Source organism: Lepidochelys olivacea (genome assembly GCF_965140295.1).
Source record: "Lepidochelys olivacea isolate rLepOli2 genome assembly, chromosome: 10".
NCBI lineage: Eukaryota > Metazoa > Chordata > Testudines > Cheloniidae > Lepidochelys > Lepidochelys olivacea.
In genome coordinates this window covers 81,912,407-81,934,998 of record NC_140420.1, presented here as the reverse complement: position 1 = coordinate 81,934,998, position 22,592 = coordinate 81,912,407, and the positions used below count along the sequence as shown (strand labels likewise).

The following is a 22,592-nucleotide window of genomic DNA, read 5'->3' as shown; positions in this document are numbered from 1 at the left end:
GCCCAGAGTGGAGAATAGGGATATGAGACACCCAAACTATAACCCCCCAGGAGGCAATTCCGCATCAACATTTTTACTTTTTGTGGCCAAAAACCAAAAACACTTTGGATTTTTTGGATATCCAGTTTTTCAATGAAAAATAAAATTTTTCAGCCAAAACAGACACTTTTAGCAAAAAAATTTTTTCGTCAAAACCCCAATTTTCTATTAAAAAAAAAAAATTTTGGTGGAAAGGTTTTGACCAGACCTATTGATTCCTGAATACGGGCCCCAAATGTCCAGCATTTACAAGGTCCTCTCCTCTTACTCATCTACCCCTATCTGAAAAGGGCTCATTCACGCCATCCCGACCCAGCCCAGATGGGGCCGATGCAAAGCCGCCTGAACCCAATAGCCTTGGAAGCATGTAATCAATGGTAAGTTGTCTAGCCAACAAATGAAGGGCCTTTACTTCTCTGACGTGCGGGCTCTCTTCTTCATCCCTTCTGGTAACGGTGATGTCAGCAGGTTCACCGTCAGGGTACTTGGTGGCTTTGTAAGACGTCAGTTCAACCGTTTCATCCTTACTGGTGGCTACTGATGCCTCTGAACCAGATGAGCGGAAAAGATGTTCCTAGAGCCAAATTCAAGGAAAACACTGAGAGCCATGTCACTGAGATAGATGAAACTTTCTTCTCTTTATTGACAGGAGCTATTTTGTCCATCCAGGGCTTCTCTGCTTAGGCCCCAGGGCAGAACACAACTCTAATGAGGGTTAACAAAATAGTTGGCTCATGAGGTTGACCTGTAACTAGACAGGACATTGTTGGGCATTTTTACCTCCTTTCTCACTACCCATGTTACAGAGGACAACGTCCAGGACACAGGTCTTCCTGCTTTTCTTACATGCACAAATCTGATACCACATGGGCAGCAGAATGTCGTGAGGATCGCACAGCCGTGAGATACAGAACCAGATCCTTAGCTCGTGTAAACTGGTGTAGCTCCATTCAAGCCAATGGAACGCTGCAGATTTGCACCAGCCCAGGGTCTGTCTTATTTTTTTTCTAGAGGGAGTGTTGCCCAACGGCTAGAGCACTGGACTGATGCTGGAGACCTGGGCTCTGTGCCCAGCTCTGCCACTGGCCGGCTGCGTGATCTTGGGCAAGTAACTTCATCCCACTGTGCCTCTGTTTCCCCTTTTGTAAAATGGGGAGACTGGTACTGCCCTCCTTTGTAGTGCACTGTGATATCTGCTGATGAAGAAGCACTGTATAAGAGCAAGGGATTTTTATTAGGCCTTTCAGATAATGGCCTGGTCTGTTTGTTTCAAGTTTCAGTACCACCATGCTACTTTCCAGTCACCATGAGCATGTAATTCTCTTTCCATCTTGATGGTTTTTATTTTAGATTCAGGAAAATCAGCAAACCCATAAAGAATAGATAGAAAATCCCCATGAGAGAGCAGTATGGGGGACTCCAACCTCAGCCTGGAAATGCTTTACAGCCCTGTTCCTCTTCTGCACACTTCCTACATGTGCCCAGAAGCCCAGATTGTACCTACAGCACACCTGCTGTTTGAGAAATAGGAAGTAGCAATGACTCTACTGGAAGACACACAATTCCGATCCGAAACATAGCGGTGACTGTCCACGGGGAAGCATCAGATACGGAACTCTGTGGCGTGTTTTAATAAGCTAACAGAGCCCTCTGTACGTCTGATACTAGGACATCAGCCTGAGCAACCCAGACATTTCTGATCCCACAAGCCACAGGCTTGTAGCAACTGAATATTCTTACTTTTTTGGGTGTCCTCACCAGGAAGAAATGAACAGCCTCCACCTAGGGCAATGTGCGAGGATAAATACAGGCAGGGTCCCTCTCCCATGCTGATGCCAGTGTCACCGTCACCTAGTGGCAGCTGCAGGCACTATCGTACCCTAACACATTTCACAGAAAGCAAACTAAAGGCACTCCTATTTTAAACTATAAAAAGTGATTCATAAAAATAATCCCTGTCCATTACAAACCTGGGTCCATTTGTGGTACCTCTGCTTTCTTAGATTTCTCATTAGCCGTTTAGGCTCCTGGCTGAGTGGTTCAGGCCACCTGAAATATTCATAGAGTCTGCTGGTCCATTGTCCTTGTGATCTTATATGCAGCCAGATGGTATCTGTGAAATGAAGGCAGACTACGGTGAAATAAGAAGGAGCCTTGTATAAATATTCTGATGAGGGAATCATACAGCTGGACTGAAACTTTCTCCAGGCAAGAAGCAGAGTGATGTATTTTAAAATCAACAGGCCAAGTTCTTGTCTCGGTTACACCAGTAAAAATCTAGAGGAATTTCTAAGAAGTCCAGTGCAGTTATCCTGGACTTCACGGAGAACAGATTTTGGCCCAGCATTTAAGTTAAGGCTGAATTCCAAGCTTTCAGAAACACCAGAGGGAGTAACAAGGCTGCTAAGGAAAGCTAACCGAAGAAATGCGCTGGCCATTTCAATTAGGTCAATCATCCAATGTATCAGCTGCATTCGCAGGATCCGTACATGAGATGACATGTTACCCCTAAGATAGTCAGCCCCTTTCTGAGCATGGAATATACGGCAGTATTTCTCGAATTGCACGGAAATAAGTGATTTGGATGAGACAGTTTTTTCGTCTTTGTTTTTCCTCAGAGAAGCCACATTTCCCATGATTCCACAAAAGGGGGAAGGGCAGAGCTGCAGGGCAGGTGGAAATGTTCCCTTTCAGCAGGGATGGGGGAAGCAGAGGTCAGAGGCGGCTGCTGTGAGTTATGCCCATCTGCTTCTCCTTCCAGAAGTGTGGAGCTCACGTCTGCTGGGCGAAGAAGGTGAGGTGGAATACAAGTCCCAGCTCAGCACAGGGAAACCAGACTGGCAAAGAGCTTCCTTTCTTATATGATTTAAAAAAAAAAAAAAAAAACACACACCTGCTTCTCGGCATGCCACAGCTAGAGCACCTAATTAAATGATTCTTGGATATTGACTCAGTTACTTCAAACGTAGCCCGTTTGCTGCAAAATCTCGCTGCACCATACCAAATGGTCTCTCTCTGTTACTTTATCATTCTAGCCTTTTTGTAAGTAACCATTCCGATTAAATAGCAAAATGGCGCAGTTCTGGTGTCCAGTATAACCACATACCTTGTTGTTCAGGAGCACTGCTAATGGTGAAAGGATGCCATTCATACTTCGCAATCGCTGGGATATTCAGGTAAACGTAGTCTCCAGGCTTGTAGTGGAAAAACTGTGGTCTCTTAATCACAAGATGAGTCACCTTGATTGAAATGAAAAGCCAAGAGGTAGAAAATTTCTCTGCACACAAGAGAACCCGGCAGACTGTATGTTACCCTAAGCCTCTTCCACTGGCATAGCTTCTCCAGAGCACAACAGCCTCCAAGTCTGTGCCTGCAGTTTTGAGCACGCAAATAATTGTGGGCATATTTTACAGCATACAGATGTCGAGCTACCTCTCTGTTGGTACAGCCAGGCCCCCTCAACTGCAGAGGTGTGACTGATATCTGCCCCAAGCCTGCTTCCATAGAGAGGCCACTGGGAATGGGTGCCCAGGCACGGGCCTTTGTGTCAATGTTTGCTGAAAAGGTACTATTAACGCTGACAGAGGATTGCAGGTAACACACTTTCTGCAGATTGTTTCATTATCAGACAAGTCAAGATGCAGCTCAAGAGAACGCCTTGACTGGCCAAATACTAAACCATGATTCTGTGCCGTTTGTTGTGCTTTTCACATTGGCTTGTGGAGCAGCGACCCAAAAGAAGGCGGAGGACAACTCTTTAGACACTTAAAATAGATTAATTAATGCCCCAGGCCATATAATGTAAGGACCACTTTTGCACCACGTGAAAGAATAATAACCCCCAGCTCTTAGCAGATCTCAAATCACTTTACAAAGAGGATCAGTATCCACATTTTACAGAGGAGAAACTGAGGCACAGAAACTTGCCCAAAGTCTGGTGAATAGAGACAGGAATTGAACCCAGATCTCCTGAATCCCATGCTGGTGCTTTACCTACTAAGCCAGACTGCCTCCCTATTTCAGCACTGCCATTTCTAATTTCCATGAGTCTAGGGAATGCTGCCACTCCAGCACGTTGCCATAATACACAGTAGACAATCTGAATTTGTCTTTTTAATACCTCTTTTGTCTCACTTTTCCTTCCTTTTCCCGTGTCATATAAAAATAGTTATTATAGAGTGCTTTTCACTGGAATCGCAAAGCACCTTACAAATGACAAAAGTGCTCCTGTGAAGTAGGGTGAGGATTTTTATCCCCATTTTAGGGAACAGGAAAGAGAGGCAAAGAGGGGTGAAGTGACTTCCCCAAGGTCATGCAGCAAGTCAGTGGCAGAACTAGGAATAGACCCTAGTAAGCTCAATTTCCAATTCTTTATTTCACATCTCACCCCAGCCCCAGCAGTATTTTTAAAACATATTCCCATAACTGCGCATCCTTGGATCACTTTGGGAACAAACCTTTGATGGCAGGAGGTTGATTTCCACAACGTACAGCCCGCCCATGCGTGACACAGCAATGCCAATTGTCTTCTCCACCACAAACAGAAATCCAGGAACCACAAACCATTTCCAGAAATTAGGCCCATGGAGGATTAACAAAGCCCAGATGGAGATGTAGGACAGATGAGTCCAGTAGAAGACCTGCAGGTCACAACAATAACGGATCACTGGGGATACCAGCCTGACGTCAGTGATGAACAGTAAGAGAGACTAATGAGTGCAGTGGTGGCAAAAGATACAGCCCAACTGTGGCTATAGTTTAGGTAAAGTGTCACTAGTTTTCCATCATTGTTTTCACTGGTATTTCTAGGCACCAGATACAGTACGCTCCAGCTCGGCTTTCCAGCCCAGCCAACAGCGGCCGTGGACAGGTATGAAAAAAGAGTCATTCTTAGCAGTAAGGAGCCACTGAGACGTAGCTCTCAGTTATTCTGGTGTAAATGTGGAACCTCCAAGGACTTCAGCATTGCCATTCCTGGCCAACACAAGAGTAACTGAGGTCAGAACCTGCCCCAGGAGGCCCCTGAAATCAGTGGAGTCACTCTGGATTTATACAGGTGTAACAGAGCGGAAGAGAGGGCACATGACCTCTGTGGCATTGGGGGCCGTGCTTCCCAGATGGAGAGTCTGGGCAGGACGTTGTGAAGATCTGGTTGTTGTGCACAGCAAGTTGGTGCCAGGCATAGAGTAAAAGCAAAGCCCTTGTAAGCCCCTCAAGCACTGAACGTCCATCTGCATTGGGCAGCTTTGCAGTCAAGGAGCCAGTTCCTGCACTAACCACCCACATGCAGTGGGAGAAGTGTCACTGGATGAGAGTTCCTAACTTGGCCTCACGAGGGATGTAATTACCTGAGTTTGTCTGAATTGCTGGGTTTTATTTCTTAACCCATTAAAGAGCTTTGTTCCCCACCCACCCCCTGCCCTTGTGAGCAGGTTTTTCCTGCTGTCTTTCTACATAGGAGTTTGGCTGCATGGGATTCAGTTAAATGAACCTCTAAGATCAGCTACCAGTTTACACAGTGCCGCCTGGAGAGGGACTAACACGTTATCATCGTGCTGCGACTGGAATCACTGTGGGAAGAAATGTATGAAAATGATCCTGGCAGAAAATATGCAAGTCTCAATGGGATGCAGAATGGGAGACACTGGAGCATACATGACTGCACTGTAACGGAGGGGGCACAAGCAAAACCAAACCCCACTTGCAGAGTGCAGCTGGGGAGTACCTCAAAATGGCCGCTCTTCCGGACAAAGGTGCTGGAACACACTAGCATCATGCAGATGAGGATCTGCAGTGCAATCCCAGTGAGCGAGGCGCTCCCGTGAATCCAGCCAATCCCGGGCCGAGTGGTGAACAGATATTCCCAAAGCGCGGGGCGATCCTGGATCTGAGTCAGCCTGACTAAACACAGAGAAACATGGGGCTGCAGAGCAGCAGCAGCCAAAGGGATTAGCGCTTTCCACAAGGAGTACAGGATCAACAAGGGGATACTGGGCGTTCCAATGTGGCCATGAACTCCTAGGAGCTGAGGTCCCTGATCCGTTCATTTGTCTGTAAAATGCCACACACACCTCAGATGCAGTGTATCTCAGAGATACACAATGATGACAACAACAAGGGGCCATGTACCAAGGTCTCCCATGGAGTAATATTAACCCTTCTTTGACCAAAAAAGCTTTCAGAGCAATGGAATATAAAGCAATCCTTTCCCTTACTGGGCTGTGGTCCTGGGACCCCATGGCACTAATCCTGTTCCAGTTGCAATCATGTCTCCTTTCTTTATACTTATTAATACAATATATTATTTATGCAAAAAACAAAACTACACCCCACCCTCCCACCAAATACCTCAGGGGTGCCCTTATAAATCAGAGGAAGTTGAAGTCAGGACTGCTGAATGATTTGTCTCAAAGCAGGATCACATTCCACAACTCACTTCAAACATGGGTTGTCAGCAGGGATTGAACCCAAAATCTGGAGCACTTGAGCTAAAGAGAAACCCCATTAGCTGGTAACTGTAAAAAGCTTTTAACCTCGTATCAGGGGAAGCCACTAGAGGGGGACAACACACAATGAACCAGTGGATTACGTACAGCGCCAATCCCTTCCTGTCTCATATACACTTCTACCTTAGTTGAAACCTTACACAATTATTAGCAATGGGAAGAGTGAAAATAAAATGCTGAGCTGATCTTACAAGTAAACCTGCCTTAAATCAATTGCTCCCCAAACTTTTGAAAGCTGAACCCCGCCCCCTTTAGGAATATGGAATCAATTTTGCCCCTTCAGTCTCACCGTATCTCATTAAAGGCCTGCTCTTGTTAAATGTATACATCTTCCATGCCCCCCATGCTCTCCCCTGGATAATCCCTAGAACCCCCCTCTACTTTAGGACATGCTGGAGCAAACTTTACAATTCTTCCTCTCTTTTCTTACATCCCTTGATGTGCAGTTAAAAAGGCTGACATTTAAAGAAGCTTTATTATTGGTATCCAAAATGAATGGGGCAAATCACACCTCAGAGTTATTGTTTTTTATTGCAGACTCAGGTAGATGTTCCTATGTCAGTTACACACAAGGCAGTTTCCCCTATCAGAGCTATTGTCTCAGGATCTCTTTAATTCAGGTAGATCAAGGCTACATTGGTTATCCAGGAGTCATGTTTTGAACGGTTTCTTTGCAATCATAACACCTAGAGACCAACTTTTTTGTTAAAAGCTCAGACCCTGGAGAACAATGAAGAGGTTTGTCTGCACCCTGCTGGCTGGTCTTTCATGCCCCCATTACCCTCTCACCAGGGGGTGCACCCCATACTTTAGAAAATGCTGCTTTATCAAGTCTGTATTTAATGTAGATTTCAATCCCTTTTTTTTTAGTAGCTGATGTTCTTTATAGTTAAAGAGGAGTTGGCATTTTCCATTTTAATAATTGATGGTTTTTCCTCTTTAGATCACTCAAGATTTTCATAGTACGTTAGAAGAATGGTTGCATGAGCAAAGCATATTGCAAATAAAAGAATCATAGCAATTATTGCATGGGGGCATGGGCAAGCAGAGGATTTACTACTCACCAAAGTTCCCCACATGTGCTCCGGTGTGAACTGCTGTGAGAGCCCCCACCACGTACCCCACGAGCTGGTGGAAGAGGACGTTTTGGTCTAGCGGGAAAACTTTCGCAACCCAGGTAGCTCGCAACCACGTCAGGCAACGGCGCAGCATGAGCACCTTTGAGAACCGGATGACAGTAACAGTCACGCTTTGCTGTTACAGCCCTTTCCATCAGGAGACAGGGCCATAGAGTTTAGGGCCAGAAGGGACCATCAGATCATCTGGTCTGACCTCCGTGTATCACAGCCCTTAACTCCACCCAACAAACTTACTTCAAAGCCCTTTGCTAAGGTGAGGTAGTAACATCATCCTGACAAGACAGATGGTAAAAAGACTCGCCCAGGGTCACAGTCAGGAGCTGAACCCAGCTCTCCTGAGTCCGAGCCCAGTGCCCTTCTCATGGGGCCATCCTACCCCTCTTTACCTTTGAGTAAAAGCTAAAGAAGACCAGAGGGATGTCTTTGTACTGGCTGCTCTGGGGTGAGGACAGTCCTGGTTTTACTTGCTCTCACATAGTTCATATCCTTCTTCCTGTCTGTTATTCTTTAACTTTTTATTTTTAACTTTGATTGTCTGATTCTCGGAAATATTCCCCAGAGAGTGACACGACCACGCGTTCCATTTCCTGCCACTGCAAAGAGCAGTGTGGCCGGCCCAGTGAGTTCCACGGTAACCTGGGCCATGTCTACAGAGGAGCTGGAGGAGTAATTCCCGGCTCGGGTAGACATACCGTGCTAGCTTTGGTCGAGCTAGCATGCTTAAAATAGTAGCCACAGCTGCAGAGGTGGCAGGACAACCCTAGGTACGTACTTGGGGCAGCTAGCTGACCCTGACACCCGTGCAGCTGCCCCAAGGATGTACCTAGGGCTCTATTTTTAGCTCCATCAGAGTTAGCACGGCTCTACCCAAACTGGAAATAATGCTCCAGAGTGGACATGCCTTATGATTCTTCCAGCTGAAGTGTTGTCAAAGTAACGAGAACACAGTCCTGTGGGGTTTGTCGAGTCTGGTACTAGTCAATATTTTCATTAATAACGTGGATAATGGAGTAGGCTTATACAATTTGTGGATGACACCAAGTTGGGAGGGGTTTCAAGCGCTTTCGAGACAGGATTAGAATTCAAAACAACTGTTACAAATTGGAGAATTGGTCTGAAATCAACAAGATGAAATTCAATAAAGACAAAGGCAAAGTACTTGTCTTAATGATTGCCAACATTTCCCCTTTTGAACATAAGCAAAGCAGAACTGCTGCATGCCCTCATAGAAAAAGCAAGAATCCCCTCTCCCTTAGAAATCCTATTTCCTGAGTGCATGCAGGGTGAAGGGAAATAACTAGCCAGGTGGCAGTACTGCTGGAAAGGGTCCGGGGGTTGGAGTGGATCACAGATTGAATATGAGTCAACAATGTGATGCAGTTGTGAAAAAGACTAATATCGTTCTGGGATGTTGGCCTCAGCTGGAGAATTGCATCCACCTCTGGGAACCACATACAAGGAAGGATGTGGACAAATTTGAGAGTCCAGAGGAGAGAAACCAAAATGATCAACAGTTTAGAAAACCTGACCTGTGAGGAAAGGTTAACAAAACTGGGCATGTTTAGTCTTGAGAAAAGAAGTCTGAAGGGGGACCTGAGAACAGTCTGCAAATATGTTAAGAGCTGTTATAAAGAGGACAGTAATCAATTATTCTCCATGGCCACTGAAGGTAGGACAAGTAGTAATGGGCTCAATCTGCAGCAAGGGAGATGTAGGTTAGATATTAGGAAAAACTTTCAAACCATAAGGGTAGTTAAACTCTGGACCAGGCTCCCAAGGGAGGTTGTGGAATCCCCATCACTGGAGGTTTCGAAGCACAAGTTGGACAACCTCCTGTCAGGCATGGTCTAGGTTTGCGTGGTCCTGCCTCAGCGCAGAGGACTGGACCCGATGACCTCTCCGGGTCCCTTCCAGGCCCACATTTCTACGATTCCATGCTTCACTCTTCTAGAGCCCCTGCCACGCAAGCACTAACCTCAGCCTCTTGTGACCCCTGATTCATGAACCCTCCAAGAGCACTGGGAGGGAGGTGTGACCGCCCCCATCTGTCTGGAGAGGCACAGGACTCACCCCAAGGAAGGTGCAATTGAAGTTCAGACACTGCCCGCAGCCTTTCGCCATCATGACCCAGCCCCCGAGGGGCGTGTGCCGCAGAGCAGCCCAGGTGAAGAGGAGGGTATTCAGGCACAGGTAGCTGCCCATGAAGAGCAGCTTGCTCCTGTTGTTGTGCCAGTAGGCTGGGGTTAAGTAGCGCGGCGTGTGGCTCTTCTGTTCCACGGTCGGGGGCTTTAGCCAGTTGGCGGCACTGTTGGAAAGGGAGGGAACATGAAGGGAAGAGGTCTGTTACAAAGCAACCAGCTCCCAGGCTCTGCAGCTGTGAGAAGAGCACTGGGGAAGGCCCTGCACCCACTCTCCAAGGGGAACTCCCAGGGTTGCCAGTGGCAGCAGCTGCAGGATGCTCTCCTTTGGGTTTCAACTGCAAGTAGCGTTCCTGCCCCCAGACTTTACACCTCCATATAATCCATATACAACTAAGTCCCTGGCCATAGCATCAAACAGCCTCCAGCTCCAGCTTACAACCAGCTTGATATTAACCCATCCGGATGGGTCATCGAGCAGGTGGCAGCTGTCAAATACATGGGCAGTGTCCCAGATAGGGCTGAAGGAGGCTTGTAAGATGTGGACGCTTGCATAGCAGCAGCGGCTTCCATGTTTGGGGCCCACCAGCAGCCTTTGTGGGGAAGTCGTGACATCATGTTTGCTACAAAGCTGCTCTGTTGTATGGATACGAAACATGGGCACAGAGGCGGGCTGAAGGTCACTGGATTGACGTGTTCAATTCTCGCTGTCTCCTCCTGCATGTCAAATGGCAGGACAAGCTCAGCAACAAGGATATTCAAAGCCAAACCCAGCAACCGCCTCCATCAGCACTGGTTCGGTTTTAGCGGCTTGGTTGGTATGGCTATATTATTAGAATGGAAGACCAACGAAGTCCAGCGTGTATGTACCAAGGAATGTTGCTACACGGCCAGTGACTATGAGGGCACCAAAAGCTTCAGTGGCGCAACACGCTTGCCAGTGCTAGAGAGAAACCGAACGCACAATCAGACCACCTTAACCATCTTGCCAGAGATCGATCTGGGTGGTGCTAGGTTTGCAAGAAGGCCATGCCCCTTTGGGATTTGCCAAGACGATGATGATGACTGCATGCCCCTACACGTTGGTGCTGGTCTTCCACCGGGCTGCAGGGAAGAGATTGCAGCCATTTTGTACCATCTTGAGCATATCATACCTCTGGGACCCTTTGGATAGATTGAGAGCAGTAGAAGAGTATAAACTCTGGCTGCCTTTGGCCTGAGCTCTTGGTTTACCGTCTGGAATGTCCCCTGGGCTGCTCTGCTCACGCAGTGCACTACTGGTTCCTAGATGAATCAGGATTGGTGGAGAAGGATTTGGATAAAGTTACTGGAACACAAACCCTCCTTCCCAGGGGCTGTAATGGCCACAAAGGTGAGCAGTGGGAGCCTACAATAAATGGACAGATGGAGGCACCCTGAAGTCCCAACTTCTTGAAGCACAGAAAGTGGAAAGGCAGCTGTAAGTCACTAACAGGAGGAAACCGAATAGGTGGAGATGATGTGCCTAAGTCATTCCACAATGCCGGAGAAGGGTCAATGTCCCTCAGTTAATGCTGATTAGGTGGAATCAGGAGATTCGCCTTATGGAAATAAGAATGAGAGGTATCCCACTGGGCTCCTCACATTCTGACGGTATCTCTACTGAAGTATCTATTGAGAGAGGGGAACCATCCTGAATGATACCGCTACCCTCGGCTCTAGATGGGCCTTTAATTGTACAGATTAGGAGGAGAGTCAATTGTGATGTGTAACGTCTAGAACACTACAGTATTTTGCTCCCGTTCACATTCTGATGGTTCACATGGCAAGACTCACTCCTGGCCTCTTCTCCTCCGGGAAGAGCATTTCACAGCACACGACAAGCAGCATTTCTGAAGTGGAACCATGCTCTTCATTTCAGCAGGGGATGCTTGCAGTGCCTCGCAGGAGATGCTCAGGATCTTAGGCCCTTCATTTTTAAACATCACTGCCCTGTTCTGATGGTTAGTCCTGCACTGCAGCAGCACAGAAACTGGTGTCCGGTTTCTCACACTGGGCATCGGTAAGCGAGTGTCACAAACCATGCCAGCTCCCTGCTCGATGGCAGCTGCCAGCAATAGACTCAAGCATGCCAAGTCTGTGTAGTTGGAGCACAGCATGGTGGGTGTCTTGCCCTGAGAATGTCCAAGCAGCCCCATTGTGGACAGAAGGGATGCAGCTTCCTTTAAATGAGCTGCTTCTCAAAAATCACCTCCAGGCCTCGGACAGGATCCCAGGCCTCGGACGGGATCCCAGGCCTCGTGCTCTCCCGATGAGGGAAGGGTTTGGTACAGGGACACTTAATCGCAAAGGGAAAAAATAAAAAGCACCCCTCCGCGGGGAGGTCGCTATGAGCATAAATAATGATATCGAAGGAGCCTGTGAAATTGGGGAAGAGCAAGGTGCTACCAAGGAAAATGCAGTTCTAATATACAGCGCTGATTAGGAACCCAGAGGGGCCTGTCAAAGCCATTACCTTATGGTTAAGTTCTCCATGACCTCTGGAAAGCATTCTAGTTCCTCCTTGAGTTCCTCAAAAGTGATGGAGCCACTGTTGTCTTTGTCAGCCGACTCAAAAAGAGCCAGCGTGAGGTCATCCAGTTTCTCCTCTGGCAAGGATATTGTGCTCTCCTTCAGACATGATTTCAGGACTGTGCGCAGTTCATCCGGGTCGATGGAACCACTGCCTACAATGAGCAAGAATTTGCATCTGACACAGATGAAAGTAATAACACATTTGCTCCTGTGTTACCAAGACAACAAAAGGATACACAACAGCTAGTGAACGGGTTTATGAAAACCCTGGGTGCTTTTAGTTTTATCTTCCCCTTGGATACAGAAACAGGCCTCCTTCCTTGCACTCAGGATTTTCATTGGGAAATTGTGCCCCAAGGGTAAGGTTGGCTAATTGTTGATAGATTAGAAAAAAATCAGTTTAATGTAGATTAAGTAGTGAGTGATCTATGTGAAACAACTATTTTGAGAATGTGAATTCCAATCTTGATTGACAATGTTCACCATTATGAAATCCACACAGACATGCTTAACTGGCTGCAAAATGTAAAGACAAATTAGCTTGGAAAGAGATCTGGTTCTTAGTTTTGTAGCCAATCCTTTAAGCTCAATTAGGTCAGAGCAGAAAATACTGCCAGGTCAGAACTGGGACGTTTATTTTGCTGATGTTTTCACTTTTCCTAGCCTGTATATAAACCAACGTTTCACATGTACCAGAATGTCAATACTGGACCAAACAAAAAAGCATGACCCTCAAAACTAAACCTCTTTGCAAATTTCAAGTTGAGGCAGGTATGTTTTAGAATCAGGTCCCTAGCTTCAAACTTGCCCCTGTAGTTTTGATCAAACCATTCACTATAAATAATATTTTTGAACAAATATGTTTTGTTAACAAAATACTTTTTATTGTCTTTGACTGCACTTGTTCTTCACTGGGTGTGTTTAAATACCGTGTATAAATAATTAAAATAGTCATTGGTGCAATCAGTGCATTAATTAATTAATCTCTTTCTCTGTGTACCGAAATCAGAGGTGTGACTGCAGCGTGTGTCGACATCCCCGAGCTAGCTGTCATGTAGCTTGCTCGAATAACAATAATAATGATGCTGTGGCAGCATGGGCTAGCCACCTGAATACATATCCAGAATCTTGCATGGACTTGTACAACCAGTGCTGCCATGGCTTCACTGCTATTGATGGGGATGGCTACGCATGCCACAGTCACACCTCTGATTGTGGCGTAGGCATACTCTCTCTCTCTCTCTGTGGCCCAATTAATATTTAATTATTTATACAGAGTGGAACAGCTCCAACAAGGGAGATTGGGAGGGAGTTACCCCATGATCCAGTGGTGAGAGGACTCAGCTAGGAGGCGACCGATCTGGGTTCAAATCCCTGCTCTACCCCTAGCAGAGTGAGGATTTGAATCGGGGTCTCTCACATCCTGGTGAGTGCTGCAGCCACTGGGCTATTGGGTAAAAGTGGGAGGGGGGGGACCCGCCTGCCCTGGCTGTATTCTGTGTGGGGTCTGATCCACTAGATGTGCTCTAAGGGGGTCTCTCAGCACACCGACCCGATCTGGCCCCACAAGTGAGATAGATGAAGGAAGGCCTAGTTCAAGAATCCTCCTGGGGCTGAGTTGTGAGTTAGGTGCTGAGCTCCTTGGCAGTGTCAGGACTGAGGTGGCTGTGTATGTACCCCATGACAGAGGTGGAGGTACCTAGGGGACTTTACAAATGGAAACATAGGGACTTAGGCAGCAGTAGCTCTGATGATCTAAAGTTTGGACTTAGGTTCCGAACGTAGCAGTGAGGTGTGTAAGTCCCCTTGGTGAATCTAGCCCTAAAGGTTTGGCTCCTCTCCAGCATCTAGGGTAAGAACATACCGAGGTAGAACTTACAATTGAAGCTTGTTTAATTGCTGCCTTTTATGGGTATTTTTGAGACTTTCATCACAGATGGGGAAGATTGAAAAGTCATGGATTTCAAAGTTAAGCTTGATAGATGGTTTAGAAGTGTCCATTACCGATAGTTCTCAGACAGATTGCTTTAATTCAGGAGAGAAATCTATGTTGTGCTGGAAGAGGACAAGGGTGGCGCTATAGAATATTAGAGAATGGCTTCAGCTGAGCTGTCCGATTCATATAAATATATGCTAATGGCATGTCCCCTCCACCCATCTTTAAGAAGGCAGAAGCACTCTCATGGTCAGGAGGACAGCAGCATTGATATCCAAATGACAACTGGGGGTAAGTATGTTCTTCAGAATCTTACCATCTACGTCGTAAACTTGGAAGAGGAATCTTAGCTTGTCTGTTTCGTCTCCATGTATGAGAAGGTTCAAGGCTTTGAGTAACTCATCTAAACTAATGGTTCCACTCCCATCAGAATCAAACAATGCAAAGAACCTCTCCGCGAAGAAGGACTACAGAAAGGAGAACAAATATTTTCAACAACACTTGAGGGGAACTCCTTATAAACCCAAGCCAGAACTTTTCCATTAACATCAATGGAAATTTTGGCTTAGTAAGGGCTGAATATCATGGTGATGGACAACCTTAGGAAAAACTAGTCAGACGAACAGACTAAGACTTAAAGATTTATCCCTAGTCTTTCGCCTGTGGTTTCCATCACTGCTAACAATATACGACGAGTACTGTGATAATCAAAGCTCTTTATAACCCTTCTTCATTAGCCCCACCATTCTGTTTTTAAGCTTCACTTTTCTAATTAGAAAAGGAGTACTTGTGGCACCTTAGAGACTAACCAATTTATTTGAGCATAAGCTTTCGTGAGCTACAGCTCACTTCATCGGATGCATACTGCGGAAAGTGTAGAAGATCTTTTTATATACACACACAGCATGAAAAAATACCTCCTCCCACCCCACTCTCCTGCTGGTAATAGCTTATCTAAAGTGATCACTCTCCTTACAATGACAGGTTTCAGAGTAGCAGCCGTGTTAGTCTGTATTCGCAAAAAGAAAAGGAGGACTTGTGGCACCTTAGAGACTAACCAATTTATTAGAGCATAAGCTTTCGTGAGCTACAGCTCACTTCCTCAGATGCATATCGTGGAAACTGCAGCAGGCTTTATATATACACAGAGAATATGAAACAATACCTATTCCCACCCCACTGTCCTGCTGGTAATAGCTTATCTAAAGTGATTTCCAGCACAAATCCAGGTTTTCTCACCCTCCACCCCCCCACACAAATTCACTCTCCTGCTGGTGATAGCCCATCCAAAGTGACAACTCTTTACACAATGTGCATGACAATCAAGCTGGGCTATTTCCTGCATAAATCCAGGTTCTCACATCCCCCCCACCCCCATACACACACAAACTCACTCTCCTGCTGGTAATAGCTCATCCAAACTGACCACTCTTCAAGTTAAAATCCAAGTTAAACCAGAACATCTGGGGGGGGGGGTAGGAAAAAACAAGAGGAAACAGGCTACCTTGCATAATGACTTAGCCACTCCAAGTCTCTATTTAAGCCTAAATTAATAGTATCCAATTTGCAAATGAATTCCAATTCAGCAGTTTCTCGCTGGAGTCTGGATTTGAAGTTTTTTTGTTTTAAGATAGCGACCTTCATGTCTGTGATCGCGTGACCAGAGAGATTGAAGTGTTCTCCGACTGGTTTATGAATGTTACAATTCTTGACATCTGATTTGTGTCCATTTATTCTTTTACGTAGAGACTGTCCAGTTTGACCAATGTACATGGCAGAGGGGCATTGCTGGCACATGATGGCATATATCACATTGGTGGATGTGCAGGTGAATGAGCCTCTGATAGCGTGGCTGATGTTATTAGGCCCTGTGATGGTGTCCCCTGAATAGATATGTGGGCACAGTTGGCAACGGGCTTTGTTGCAAGGATAAGTTCCTGGGTTAGTGGTTCTGTTGTGTGGTATGTGGTTGTTGGTGAGTATTTGCTTCAGGTTGCGGGGCTGTCTGTAGGCAAGGACTGGCCTGTCTCCCAAGATTTGTGAGAGTGTTGGGTCATCCTTTAGGATAGGTTGTAGATCCTTAATAATGCGTTGGAGGGGTTTTAGTTGGGGGCTGAAGGTGACGGCTAGTGGCGTTCTGTTATTTTCTTTGTTAGGCCTGTCCTGTAGTAGGTAACTTCTGGGAACTCTTCTGGCTCTATCAATCTGTTTCTTTACTTCTGCAGGTGGGTATTGTAGTTGTAAGAAAGCTTGACAGAGATCTTGGAGGTGTTTGTCTCTGTCTGAGGGGTTGGAGCAAATGCGGTTGTATCGCAGAGCTTGGCTGTAGACGATGGATCGTGTGGTGTGGTCAGGGTGAAAGCTGGAGGCATGCAGGTAGGAATAGCGGTCAGTAGGTTTCCGGTATAGGGTGGTGTTTATGTGACCATTGTTTATTAGCACTGTAGTGTCCAGGAAGTGGATCTCTTGTGTGGACTGGACCAGGCTGAGGTTGGTGGTGGGATGGAAATTGTTGAAATCATGGTGGAATTCCTCAAGGGCTCATTCCTCATCTGGACCCATGGAAAAGAAGCCCTTGAGGAATTCCACCATGATTTCAACAATTTCCATCCCACCACCAACCTCAGCCTGGTCCAGTCCAGGTTCCTGGGTTAGTGGTTCTGTTGTGTGGTATGTGGTTGCTGGTGAGTATTTGCTTCAGGTTGGGGGGGCAGCAGGAGAGTGGGGTGGGAGGAGGTACTTTTTCATGCTTTGTGTGTATAGAAAAAGATCTTCTACACTTTCCACAGTATGCATCCGATGAAGTGAGCTGTAGCTCACGAAAGCTTATGCTCAAATAAATTGGTTAGTCTCTAAGGTGCCACAAGTACTCCTTTTCTTTTTGCGAATACAGACTAACACGGCTGTTACTCTGAAACTTTTCTAATTAAGACAGGACAACAACAGACCACAGACCCTTTTCAATCTGCCAGTATTGTTTGGCACTAACTACTAACAAAAGGGTGAAGTCTAATAATACCTCTACAGTCTGAGCTCACATCTGGCTATCTGAACAGAAACACAGCAGATCATCAGCCAAACTCCCCCCAAACAACTTGCCTCTTTCACTTTCAGAGCAGTTTTGAATTCTTCCAAGTCAATTTCTTTACCTTCCCCAGCGATGCTTTCAAACTGCTTCGTTACCCACTCAAGCCATTGGGTATCATCGTCTATACTCATTGTGCTAGAAATAAAAAAAAGGCACCATTAAACACTGTCACTAGGACTTCATGTTAATTGCTCAGATTTAGAAATGCCTTATTAGGCACATTAGAGAGACAACATGGCTGAGGTAATATCTTTTATTGAACCAACTTCTGTTGGTGAATGAGACAAGCTTTCAAGTTACACCAAGCTCCTCTTTGGCTCTGTGAAATGCAGTCAGTGCCACAGCTAAATACAAGGTGGAACAGATTCTTTAGCACAAGTATTTAACACTTATTATAAGAGACCATTCAAGGTGGAGTGGACTGTTAACAACTCTCCAGTCATGGGGCTAGTGGGTTACGGATCAATGTAAGAAGCCATAAATCCGGTTTCAGAGTAACAGCTGTGTTCGTCTGTATTTGCAGAAAGAAAAGGAGTACTTGTGGCACCGTAGAGACTAACCAATTTATTTGAGCATGAGCTTTCGTGAGCTACAGCTCACTTCATCGGATGCAACTTCCGATGAAGTGAGCTGTAGCTCACGAAAGCTTATGCTCAAATAAATTGGTTAGTCTCTACGGTGCCACAAGTACTCCTTTCTTTTCATAAATCCGGTGTCTCTGTTCAGTCCATGATTTTTAGTGTCTAGCAAAGTTATAAATTCAAGTTCCCAGGGGCATCTTTTGAAGCCATTGTGCAGCTTTCCTTTGAGGACGCAGCCTGAGAGGTGAGCTATGGAGTAACTGTTTTGTGAAAGGTGTTTGCCCAGCCTCTTGTATCATTTCTCTGTGTGAGGATGATTGTCTGGTTTCATCCACACAGTTGTTATTAGGGCATTTAGTGCACTGGATCAGACATATAGCAGTAAGGGATCCGTTTTGGTTTGATAATGCTTTGGGAATTGAGAATACTTTGAGAATTATATTTCAATATCTTCCTATCATTGGTGTTTCCCCCAGACCTCTGTTAAAATAGCAGGTACAGCTGTCCAGCCAGTGCCAGCCTCCTCTGTGTCCAGATCCAGTTGCCAGGTCCCAGTCCCAGTCTCTCCCCACCCCATGGTCCTTGTCCACTACTCCCTCTGCTATGCCCTGCACTCCATTTGCCTCTTATCTTCTGCATTTGAGTCAAGCTGTGTTCTCCGCAACACTGCTTGAGTGCCAGCCCAGGGAGCATTGGGGGTACAATAAAGACCATCTCCTGGCTCTCAGTTCCTATGCCCAGTACCAGAGCAGTCAGGAGCAGCACTTGCCGGCAAAACCCTGCTCATCCCCTGCAGCCACGGGCTGGAGCATGCTCGGTATAGATGGAATCTTCACAGAATTTAGCTGCCAAACTCTCACATCTCTACTGTGCATGTGCAAACTGAAACTTTTCAAAAGCTAATAACTTAGCCAGATTTGGCATTTTGTCAAGGGAACAGCAAAAATGCATATCCCCAGGCCAGGCCAAATTTCACAAATTTTCCACAAAACCCTGGGGAGCTAAAGGCTTTAAATGAAACTGCTATAGGAATTTTTTTAACCTGGGCAAAATAAATGTATTTTTCCCTAGTCTTGTTCTCAGAAATGGCAGAACCATTTTTACTGAAACTTAAAAACAAAAAACAAAAATCAGACCGAGACAGACACCTGGCATGCAAAATTTCAACCCAAATTGTTAACGTCTGGTAAAGTTACAAATAACTGAAAACAGGGTTTTATAATGGGAAGTATCAAGGAACCTTAACTACCAGGCAGAATTACCAGCTTTACTTATCATAAGAACATAAGAATGGCCATACTGGGTTAGACCAATGGTCCATAAAAACAGGAAAGAGAGAATAGTCAACAAGTCGTTTCAGTATTGTAAATCATCCCATGTGTCATGTTCTATTAAACTAAAACCCTTCCAGATACCAGATCCCATTCTTACATCTCCAGGAGTCAGCCAAATAGGGATCATCATAAGAATTTTACACTCCTCCTGAAAGGATCTTCCAGTAATATATCAGGTATTTTTATATCCAGTTTATATGTGTGTGAGAGAGACACACACAAACTAGGTATAAAATACTTGACACAGCTACACAGGTTTTATACACTATATTATAAATCTATCTATAAAGGTAAATCATTATCAAGCTCTGTACCACTTCACACTGTCTTTTAATTTATGATTTCACACGTTTCCTGACTCATGTCCACTTATTCTCTCATATGTTAAATTGCAGCTTAGTTATTCTGTTGCCTCATTGTACTTAAAATGTAGCTGACCACAGCTGTTTATGTTATTCTTTTAATTTCCTTTATTTTACATCGCAGGCTCTATTAAATGGTCTAACCTTGAAAACTGCACCCTGCCAAAATCAGTAAAGAGCTCCTATTCACACTGAGTCTCAGTCTTTATTTATTAGCCATCAAGAACACATGGGGAAGTATCTTTTTTCATGCTGCAACCTTTATTCAATTTTTGAACAAATCCTACTTGTGAGGCAGTAAACTGTGACTAAACTGGGGGGGACGTTGCCATGGGAATGTCAGAACCAGAAACCAGATAGTAAAACACTTGCACTTTGCTATGAACTGATGTAATAGGCACTTCAGGTCCATGTGTGATAAGCCAGTTAGTTTAGAAAGTAAAGTGCAGCTCACACATCAAGGGGTATAGTTTCACTTCATCACTGGCATGGAGGCAGCAAATCTCATTTCGAAGGCTCCCTCTGTTTACTTAGTTACTTAAAAACTCAGTAAGTTGGCAAACTGACACACTATGGTTAGTGCAATAAAGGAAAACTCCAGGCCGAATGCAAACATGGCAACAGACAAGGCTCAGCTCCCACACTGCTGTCCTGGGCAACATAGTATGGGGAGGAGGTGAGGAACCCTCAATGGTGAAAGAACAGGTTACGGACTATTTAGAAAAGCTGGACATGCACAAATCCATGGGTCCAGATCTAATGCATCCGAGGGTCTGAGGGATGTGATTGCAGAGTCACTGGCCATTATCTTTGAAAACACATGGCGATCAGGGGAGGTCCTGGATGATTGGAAAAAGGCAAATATAGTGCTCATCTTTAAAAAAGGGAAGGAGGAGAACCTGCGGAACTACAGACCGGTCAGCCTCACCTCAGTCCCTGCAAAAATCATGGAGCAGGTCCTCAACTAAACCATTTTGAAGCACTTGGAGGAGAGAAAGGTGATCAGGAACAGTCAACATGGATTTAACAAGGGCAAGTCATGCCTGACCAACCTGATTGCCTTCTATGATGAGATATCTGGCTCTGTGGATATATGAAAAGCAGTGGATGTGATATATCCTAACTTTAGCAAAGCTTTTGATACGATCTCCCACAGTATGCTTGCTAGCAAGTTAAAAAAGTGTGGACTGGATGAATGGACTATAAGGTAGATAGCAAGCTGGCTAGATTGTCGGTAGTGATCAATGGCTCCATGTCTAGTTGGCAGCCAGTATCAAGCGGAGTGCCCCAAGGGTCGGTCCTGAGGCCGGTTTTGTTCAACATCTTTATTAATGATCTGGATAATGGGATGGATTGCAACCTCAATGAGTTCGCAGATGACACTAAGCCGGGGGGAAGAGGTAGATATGCTGGAGGGTGGGGATAGGGTCCAGAGTGACCTAGACAAATTGGAGGATTGGGCCAAAAGAAATCTGATGAGATTCAATAAGGACAAGTGCAGAGTCCTGCACTTAGGAAGGAAGAATCCCATGCACTGCTACAGGCTGGGGATCAATTGGCTAAGCAGTAGTTCTGCAGAAAAGGACCTGGGGATTACAATAGATGAGAAGCTGGATATGAGTCAACAGTGTGCCCTTGTTGCCAAGAAGGCTAACGGCATATTGGGCTGCATTAGTAGGACCATTGCCAGCAGATCGAGGGAAGTGATTATTCCCCTCTATTTGGCACTGGTGAGGCCACATCTGGAGTATTGGGTCCAGGTTTGGGTCCCCCACTACAGAAAGGATGTGGACAAATTGAATAGAGTCCAGCGGAGGGCAACGAAAATGATCAAGGGGGCTGGGGCACATGACTTACGAGGAGAAGCTGAGGGAACTGGGCTTGTTTAGTCTGCAGAAGAGAAGAGTAAGGGGAGATTTGATAGCAGCCTTCAACTACCTGAAGGGGGGTTCCAAAGAGAATGGAGTTAGGCTGTTCTCAGTGGTGGCAGATGACAAGAACAAGGAGCAATGGTCTCAAGTTGCAGTGGAGGAGGTCTAGGTTGGATATTAGGAAACACTATTTTACTATGAGGGTGGTGAAGCACTGGAATGGGTTACCTGGGGAGGTGATGGAATCTCCATCCTTAGAGGCTTTTAAGGCCTGGCTTGACAAAGCCCTGGCTGGCATGATTTAGTTGGTGTGGGTCCTGCTTTGAGCAGGAGGTTGGACTAGATGACCCCCCTGAGGTCTCTTCCAACCATAATCTTTTATGATTCTATGAACACTGAAACAACTTCATTGAGGCTTTAGCACTTCCATGGGTCGAGTCCCAGAAACCTTGTAGTACACAAAGTTTGCAGTGCACAGTTCGTTTTTAGATGAGGTTCTGGGCATAATTTATCTCATTATTTAAATATCACGATAATACTCATCTTACAAGTGTTACAGAAAGGTACAGGGAGATTCTGAGGGAAAGGATCCATGAGACCTTAGCTTGCCCTACAGTGCCAATCAACCACAGCACCAGAAGGTCTCAGAACTCTTCAATCAGAGATCTCAGAACACTTTGCAAACCTTTATTAACATACAACTATCTGGCCACAAGATGACTCAGATTGGTTTTACACCAGTTAATTCCATTAAGTGCAATGGAGCGACTTCTAATTCACATTCCTGTGAGATCAGAATTCATAGAATCATAGAATATCAGGGCTGGAAGGGACCTCAGGAGGTCATCTAGTCCAACCCCCTGCTCAAAGCAGGACCAATCCCCAATTAAATCATCCCAGCCAGGGCTTTGTCAAGCCTGACCTTAAAAACTTCTAAGGAAGGAGATTCTACCACCTCCCTAGGTAACGCATTCCAGTGTTTCACCACCCTCCTAGTGAAAAAGTTTTTCCTAATATCCAACCTAAACCTCCCCCACTGCAACTT

The 22,592-nt window shown here is 45.6% G+C and overlaps 1 protein-coding gene across 1 annotated transcript in view; it reads right to left on the bottom strand.

Annotated features, from left to right (window-relative positions):
• The window catches only part of LOC311527596 (NADPH oxidase 5-like), a 106,188-nt gene that overhangs the window by 8,834 nt on the left and 74,762 nt on the right, over nt 1-22,592 (bottom strand). The window contains exons 6-15 of the mRNA XM_084641752.1: nt 17,411-17,534; nt 14,628-14,778; nt 12,317-12,527; nt 9,755-9,989; nt 7,610-7,763; nt 5,765-5,940; nt 4,497-4,679; nt 3,146-3,278; nt 2,010-2,170; nt 452-613 (exon numbers count right to left, since the gene is read on the bottom strand). Coding sequence (XP_084497878.1) covers nt 452-613; nt 2,010-2,170; nt 3,146-3,278; nt 4,497-4,679; nt 5,765-5,940; nt 7,610-7,763; nt 9,755-9,989; nt 12,317-12,527; nt 14,628-14,778; nt 17,411-17,534 — 1,690 coding nt within the window. The remainder of the gene's footprint in view (nt 1-451; nt 614-2,009; nt 2,171-3,145; nt 3,279-4,496; nt 4,680-5,764; nt 5,941-7,609; nt 7,764-9,754; nt 9,990-12,316; nt 12,528-14,627; nt 14,779-17,410; nt 17,535-22,592) is intronic.